The sequence below is a fragment of the Cervus elaphus genome, chromosome 19 (assembly GCF_910594005.1).
Source record: "Cervus elaphus chromosome 19, mCerEla1.1, whole genome shotgun sequence".
Classification (NCBI taxonomy): Eukaryota; Metazoa; Chordata; class Mammalia; order Artiodactyla; family Cervidae; genus Cervus; species Cervus elaphus.
In genome coordinates, this window is record NC_057833.1 from 6953546 (window position 1) to 6961536 (window position 7991).

The 7991-nt window shown below is 45.2% G+C and overlaps 1 protein-coding gene across 6 annotated transcripts; it reads left to right on the plus strand.

Annotated features, from left to right (window-relative positions):
- The first annotated feature begins 1306 nt into the window (after positions 1 to 1306).
- On the plus strand, positions 1307 to 7695 carry P2RY1 (purinergic receptor P2Y1). 6 transcript variants are annotated; one of them, XR_006335311.1, is made up of 2 exons: positions 1307 to 3861; positions 5348 to 7695. XR_006335311.1 is itself a non-coding variant. In XM_043874645.1 (2 exons), exon 1 carries the CDS (start codon positions 1947 to 1949, stop codon positions 3066 to 3068), a length of 1122 nt encoding a protein of 373 aa, XP_043730580.1. In that variant the 5' UTR covers positions 1307 to 1946; the 3' UTR covers positions 3069 to 3105; positions 5348 to 7695. The 6 variants fall into 6 exon arrangements, 2 of the variants coding, with proteins under 2 accessions (XP_043730580.1, XP_043730581.1); XR_006335313.1 differs by having other exon boundaries at positions 5590 to 7695; XR_006335312.1 differs by having other exon boundaries at positions 1307 to 3573.
- Positions 7696 to 7991: the final 296 nt, after the last annotated feature.

Here is a 7991-nt window from a genome sequence, read left to right on the forward strand (position 1 = left end):
CCAGTTTTTTGACTAAATGTATTTAAGGAAGCCTCAACTAGTATTTTAGGGTACTTACCAGAGATACTTAGGACTAATCGCTTTAACTTAAAGAAACAGGACTGGTAATAAAACCCCCAACCACACCTTAATTACTTTGGAGTTGAAATTGTCTTCGTGTATGTGTGTGTGTGTGTGTGTGTGTTAGTCACTCAGTCTTGTCTGACTTTTTGCGACCCCATGGATTCTATGCAGCCCATCAGGCTCCTCTGTCTACGTAATTCTACCCCCAAGAACACTGGAGTGGGTTGCCATTCCCTTATCCAGGTGATCTTCTGACCCAGGGATCAAACCAGGGTCTTCTGCATTTCAGGCAGATTCACCACCTGGGCCACCAAGGAAGCCCATATGTCTTCACATGTATCTATGTAAAGTTGTATTTAATAGTCATTTCCCGAACAATATGTTTTTAATTATTCTTTATTGAAGCCTTTGTTCTTTAATTAAACGTACTGAACAGGAAGATTTGGGGACCCTGCGTAGCTGGTAGGTAGGTGGTAGGTAACAAATTAAATTGTGCTGAAGCAACATCAAGGTTCAACTAATAATATTTTTACAAAGCCCTTTTAGAAAAGTTCAGGCTGATGTTAACAATGACGTCGATTCATTAGCATTTCGTTAATTACGAAAAACAATACGAAAATAAAAGGGGAAAGGCAGACTTGGAGGACAGAAAGAGATGCACCCCATCTCCCTCCACTCCCTCCCTCCCGCCTTTGAAATCTTTCTGGGAGTAGCAGGTTTCTGCAAGCGCCAGGAATCCGGTCTCATTAAAGCGCGGAGCGCTGCAATGCCAGGGCGTTCCCAGCTGGGGACTGCAGGCTGCCTGAAACAGGCGAACACCTGGCGTGCTTCTTGAAGGCCTTAGAGACTTCAGTCTCCTTCGGTCGGCTCCTGGGTGTTAGGCAGAAGGCTCTGGGCGGTCAGAGGGGTTTCCTGTGTGTCAGCAACTTCACTTTGCCGAAGATAGCCGGCGGAAGAGCCAAGGAACGCTGGCGGGCCAATCGCTTCGCGGCAGCCAGCCCTAGCCCCGACCCTGACCGAGTGCGCCCCGCGTCCTCCGCCGACTCCGGTAGTGGCTCCGGGGCAGAACGAAGACCACTTCTCCCCGAAGACGGCTCCGGCCCGGGGCGAACACCCTGGAGAGCGCGGGCAGGCAGCCGGGCGGGCTTCCCGGAGGCACGCCCCTCTCCTCCCCGCGGCGCGCGGACTCGCCCGGCGCCCAAACTCCGCCCACCCTCGCGGGGAGCCTGGCTCGCCGTCCGGCCGCCTGCACTCCAGACTGAGCAGGTCTCTAGAAGAGCCTGCGAGATCAGCCCGACTGCGATCCAGAAGCGCACGAGTCCGCGGCCACGCGCGCTCCGATGGCCCCCAGAAGCTGAGGGCAGCGGGGCTCGGGCCCTAGACCCGAGCTGCTGGCTTGCAAGGTAGGGAGAAGGAAGATGCCCAAACGAAGTTGATCTTCGGGGGAAGGAGGCTGGGGCGCGCCCTCCCCACGCCGGAGCGCAGCGCAGCGAATTTGGCTCAACCTCACTGAGCCCCCCGGCGCGCTCTCCGGCGCGAACCCGCGGTCCCTCGGGAAAGCGCGGTCGGAAAGTTGTCGGCTGCGGTGTCCTGAGCGCCCTGTTGTGTAACCTCGGCGCTGCCGGCCGGACGGGGAAGTTGCGGGTCCACCGGCCAGCCAGGTTCGGTCGCCGCTCGGAGCGGATTTCATGGCCCGCGGCGAGCGCGGGGCCGGAGCCGGCGTGGGCGAGCCCCCGCGCGCCCCCTCCCGCAGGGATCCCCGGCTCCCGCTCCCGTCTGCTCGCCCGCCTTTCCGATGCTCGCTGCGCCCCTCGCCGCCGCCGCCGCCGCCCTTCTGCCGCCGCTTGTCCCTTGGAGCCGCCGCCTAAGTCGGGGAGGAGAGAATGACCGAGGTGCTGTGGCCGGCGGTCCCCAACGGGACGGACACTGCCTTCCTGGCCGACCCTGGTTCGCCCTGGGGAAACAGCACAGTGACTTCCACCGCCGCCGTCGCCGGCCCGTTCAAATGCGCGCTGACCAAGACAGGCTTCCAGTTCTACTATCTGCCAGCTGTCTACATCTTGGTGTTCATCATCGGCTTCCTGGGCAACAGCGTGGCCATCTGGATGTTCGTCTTCCACATGAAGCCGTGGAGCGGCATCTCCGTGTACATGTTCAACTTGGCCCTGGCCGACTTCTTGTACGTGCTGACCCTGCCGGCACTCATCTTCTACTACTTCAATAAGACCGACTGGATCTTCGGGGATGCCATGTGCAAACTGCAGAGGTTCATCTTCCACGTGAACCTCTATGGCAGCATCTTATTCCTGACGTGCATCAGCGCACACCGGTACAGCGGCGTGGTGTACCCGCTCAAGTCCCTGGGTAGGCTCAAGAAGAAGAACGCGGTCTATATCAGCGTGCTGGTGTGGCTCATCGTGGTGGTGGGCATCTCCCCCATCCTCTTCTACTCTGGCACCGGGATCCGGAAAAACAAAACCGTCACCTGCTATGACACCACCTCGGACGAGTACCTGCGAAGTTATTTCATCTACAGCATGTGCACGACCGTGGCCATGTTCTGCGTCCCCTTGGTGCTGATTTTGGGCTGTTACGGATTAATTGTGAGAGCTCTGATTTACAAAGACCTGGACAATTCGCCTCTGAGGAGGAAATCCATTTACCTGGTGATTATTGTACTGACTGTGTTTGCTGTGTCATACATCCCTTTCCACGTGATGAAAACAATGAATTTGAGGGCCCGGCTGGATTTTCAGACCCCAGAAATGTGTGCTTTCAATGATAGGGTGTATGCCACTTATCAGGTGACAAGAGGCCTAGCAAGTCTCAACAGTTGTGTGGACCCCATTCTCTATTTCTTGGCAGGAGATACTTTCAGAAGGAGACTCTCCCGAGCCACCAGGAAAGCTTCCAGAAGAAGTGAGGCAAACTTGCAGTCCAAGAGTGAGGACATGACACTCAATATTTTATCGGAGTTCAAGCAGAATGGAGATACAAGCTTGTGAAGATGCAGGAATCCCCAAACACCCACTTTGTGACATGGTAGGATGCTTCATAGAGCCAAGCGCCTTTTTTCCCCTTTCAGTTTCTAGTGAGTTTAGAGAAACTTCAAACCAAGAAGGCAGTGAATTAACAAATAAAATAGAAGTGGAAATGCCTACACCCACACTTAGCTTGTTTGGATTTGCTTTCTAACCAGAAGTTAGACTTCTGGTCTAACTTCCTTCGCTCAAGGGCTTTCTTCTTTCTAACCAGAAGTATGTAACATAAAGTTATACTGCCCTACTTAAGTATTTACTTTCTCTTCTGCCTTTAAAATTTGCAAACTCTTCTCTTTAAAGTGTACATGAGTACTGAAGCTATTTGGATATTAATATTTTCTCCAAGAAAACTGACCACCTGAAACCTGAGTTTGTGATTTGTCGATATTAATATTTTCTCCAAGAAAACTGACCACCGGAAACCTGAGTTTGTGATTTGTCTAGTCTTTATTGTCTTTAATAATCTGAGGTAGGAACAAATTGAAACTTCACATTCTTAGATTAGAGTCATAGACCAAAATACTAAAGTCAGTTCATTCAGTAGCAGATGAACAGATTGCTGCCGAGTGTCTTTTTTTGATCCTGTAAGCATAGGTGGTAGCTGGCTGAATTTCTCTGGAGAACTGAATAGAAAAATCAAGTCAATGAATTTACAAGTCTCCCAAGTGATTATCTCACGATGGTTTCTAGAAAACTGCTTACTCTGTGTTGGGTGCTAAATGTTTGTGGATGGAATTATCTGTATATTATCTTACAGGTAAAATGCCTTCAAAATAATCTAAGTGTATGTACTTTGCTTGTAAACACCACAAACTCTGTTAGACTTCCTGTGACGAAGAGCTTTTACTTGCACCACCGCTGTGCACTGCCCAAGGAGTATGTTTGTGTTCCAGTACAAATGCTCACTTCCATCTGTAAAAACAATTTTTAAAAATCACAGATAGATTACAGATCAAAGTTGAATAGCTATTAGCAAGTTGAGGGATGTCGGCTGGAGGGAGAGTGTTGACAGTCATCCATAATGCATAGCCTGCAAGCATGTTCTCAAATGTATGAGGGGCCAAGGAGGGGGAGATGACATTTTTAGAATAAGGGTTTTAGTTTAAATTAATTATGGTGTAAAAGCTCACTCTCTCTCTTTTTTTTGACTTCTTCCAAATGCTGGAAAACATGGAATGCAGTGTAACAAGAAGGCAGAATGTGCATGGATTGTGTTAGTAGAATGAGGTGCTATAATGCTTTGCTGGGTCTTACATCCTCACTTTTGAAGGGAAAACTCCAAACATATGGGAAAGGGAAATATGAAGAATTAAATTTAAATACTTGAAGTACCACAGCACTACAAAGTGAGGTGTAGAAACTACTAATCAGACTAATAATAGTTTAAGCGAATACTACTGGACAGTGTTTCATATTTTACCTCTGTCAGGCAGTAATGACAAATCTATTAAATACTTCAATAACTTTCATAATGACTTTCAGTGAATAGTGAATTGCTGCATTTCTGGCCCTTGAAACGGTCAAATTCGAAATATGTAGAATAATGAGTGAGGTGACCGTTTACAACACCAAATAAATAAATCCGATATCAAAGGAATTTCTCATGGTGAAGACACGCCAGCAAACCAGCATCAGAGTCTGCAACTGATGGTGGGGAAACTTGTTTGAAAGCACTTTATATGTAGAGCTATTTGGGGCTGCGTCCAAGGTAAGAACCTTAGCGCCCTGTGGGACCTGGGGATAAAAAAGTCAGAGCTGGGCTTCAGTTCTTGCAGCATCTGGATGGATTGCAGATTTGTGAGCCCTGCAGTTTCTTAGACTTTCTCCGACTACTAAGACCAATGAGTAAAAGCTGAAAAGCTGTGTTTAACCATCCTAAAGAGTGCGACTTTTCCCCATGTTCAGTGTTAAGGCACAGGATTATAAAAACCAAATCAAACAGAAACCTTTCAGATGTCCTACCTACACCTCATTTTGAGGAAAGAGAAGTGTTAGCTAGGTTCTCATTTGATTATGATCCTGCAGTATTGTCTGTTGTGGAACCCTAAAAGAAAAAGACTAAGCTATGTCATGAATGTATTACCCCTGTCAACTATCATGTGCAATGAGACATGATTAATACCACTAAATTGGCCAGAGTGGAAATATCAAAGCCCGTGCCATCCTTGAACTCGAAGGCTAATGGTACACATTTCTATAATATTCCTTCACCATTTTATTTACTTCAGTGTTCTTCCTTTTAGGTCTGAAGACGCCCAGCCTGGTTTACAGAATATGTTAGGTACATTGATTCAGCTTCCAGGGAACTTTTTTTGGAGTGTGGCTCCAGTGTGGATGTGAGCAGGGACTAGAAATGCCCTTTTACTTCTTGACATGCTATTTCCACAGTGTTTCTTCCTTAGCGTCATGCATCACGTCGTGGACAATGATGACATGCACTTGCCTGCCTAATAGTGACAAGAATGATCTCTCTAACCCCTTCCAGGCACGAAGTGGTCTCTGGGATGAGTCTGCTAATGATGAAACCATACCGAGGGTCAAGATAAAGCGGTGATCTCTTGGCTGAAGATCTGATTCATGGCTTATGATAAAGAGTGGGTATTTTACCAGTACAGGCAGAAATCTGCTGGCATTTTGATAAAAAGGAAAGCTAAAATTATAGAATGTAACAATTAACTAAATTTCACACTACAAAACTGAATGCCAAAGTGTTTTATGGCTCATCAGGTGGCAACTTTGACCCACTGAACATCAGTGTGTGAGTTTGCATTGAAACGCTAAACACACAGACCCAGGAGAGATACACCATGAGAGTAGAATTTGGAGTTAAAATGGGGATATTGCCCATTGGCCAGCGGTGGGACTTCTTGACCCTGTCAAGACCACTCTCCATGGATTAAAAGGGTTGGATGATATCCATCTGTTGGGGCCTTAAGGGATGTAGTAGAGAACTACAGGCAGCCAGAGGTGCATGAAATCTGCTACTGTACTTTCCAGGACTGCTGGATACCAGTCCTTGGCTAAAAGAACTCGTACAAAGTTCACCGGTTGTGAAATGGATATGACCTGTAAGTTTTCTGTCTCCTCAGGGCAGTGCGCTATACTGCCTCGGATATCAGAGATGCCAGTGCTTACAGCAGCTGGAATTGGACTCGTGAAAATAAAGGTGTGTAACTAGTTAGAGATATAGTAAAGCTTTAACTTTGCTGGTCAAATTGTAACTATCATAATAGTATTTATTGATGAAGCTCACGGTCCTTCCATTGTACAGATTGAAAAACTTCCTTGAAAGTTCCAACATACTGATGTAAATTATATTTATTGCAATGTATAATATTAATATGTCACATTGGTGTATTTTACATAATGTATGATGCATAAAAATGAGTTACTGTATATTATGATGCTTTTCAAATATCAGTATCTTGAAATGTTTTAAGTTTTTAGATTTTTTTAATCTAAAATATGAAAATCTGTTTTGTGATACAAGTGATTCATTTTCTCTAGAAATGCTTTTGCACGTTTATCTTTTTATTTAGGGTTCCTCCTACATAGACACAGTTTGGTGTCAAACTTTCATTAGGATCAATAGTAAATACAGAATATCTTAGCCAAACTGGGTCTGTACTGGCTACATTTTATATATTGTTATAGAAGTGTTTATATTGTCTTTTCAATACGTTTGGAATTGTATCCCCAAATACAGTCAGAGCTTCCCATTTCTAAGTGCAAAAGTTTTGTCCTAAATTCAGAGGACATCACTTATGTTTTAGAACTCTGGTGAGATGGGCACTATAGATACAATATTAGCATTTAAGGAAATACTTAAGGGAGATGGAGAGAGAAAGAGACAGCTGGTATAATCAATTACTCTGCTCAATTCTGCTTCAGTTTTTATGTTATGTTTCTTCTTAAGGTGAAATAGCATAATCTTAATTTCTTTGAGATGAAGTTTCTAAGTAACACACTACCAGCAAGTTCAACATTGCTAGTGATTTTAATGTTTTCTCTGTTCATTTGATAACTTTAATTCCAACTTTTACAATAATATCTATATATTATTTGCTGAATCCTGTTACAGTTTTACAATAAATTCTGTTGTACATGGTATTGTACACATCATTACAAATTAATATGAAGGGGAATATATATTACATATCAAAAAATTGTGAATTTGAACTCTAGTATGTGTTAGTGCTTTTGCAAAAATGTTTATTTTTATAATATCTGTGATTTTAATATAGGTAATTGAACTAGATTTCTTTGTGATGAATAGTGCCATTGAATGACTGGTATGGAAACAGTGTTACTTGACATTTTGTGCTTTCTCAGGTTTATCTGTATCAATGGTAGCTTAACAGATTCCAGACTAATTGTGCATAATTGTGTTTTAAAAGGAATGTGCATTTCCTATAAGTTTGCATGCAGGAGTGTACAACTTGGAGTGTGTGTGTGTGTCCACAGCATGGCGGCCAGCTTTGTATCTGCTGTTGATAATGACAGCAGAGCTTTGGCATCATCGTGGTCATTAGAATTATACCCACCATAGACAATTAAAACCGAAAAAGTCTCAATAAAACTATGAAATGTGGTCTGATGGCTTCTATGTTATTACAGCATTAACACTTGCAACTTTCCTCAAATTTTGACCTGTCCTGTTGTGTGTGTGCACACTAAGTCACTTTAGTCGTGTCTGACTCTGTGCGACCCTTTGGACTGTAGCCCGTCAGGCTCCTCCGTCCATGGGATTCTCCAGGCAAGAACACTGGAGTGGGGTGCCTTGCCCTCCTCCAGGGGATCTTCCCGATCCAGGGATTGAACCCGTGTCTCCTGCAGCTCCTGCATTGCAGGTGAATTCTTACCTGGTGAGCCCCTGGGGAAGCCCAC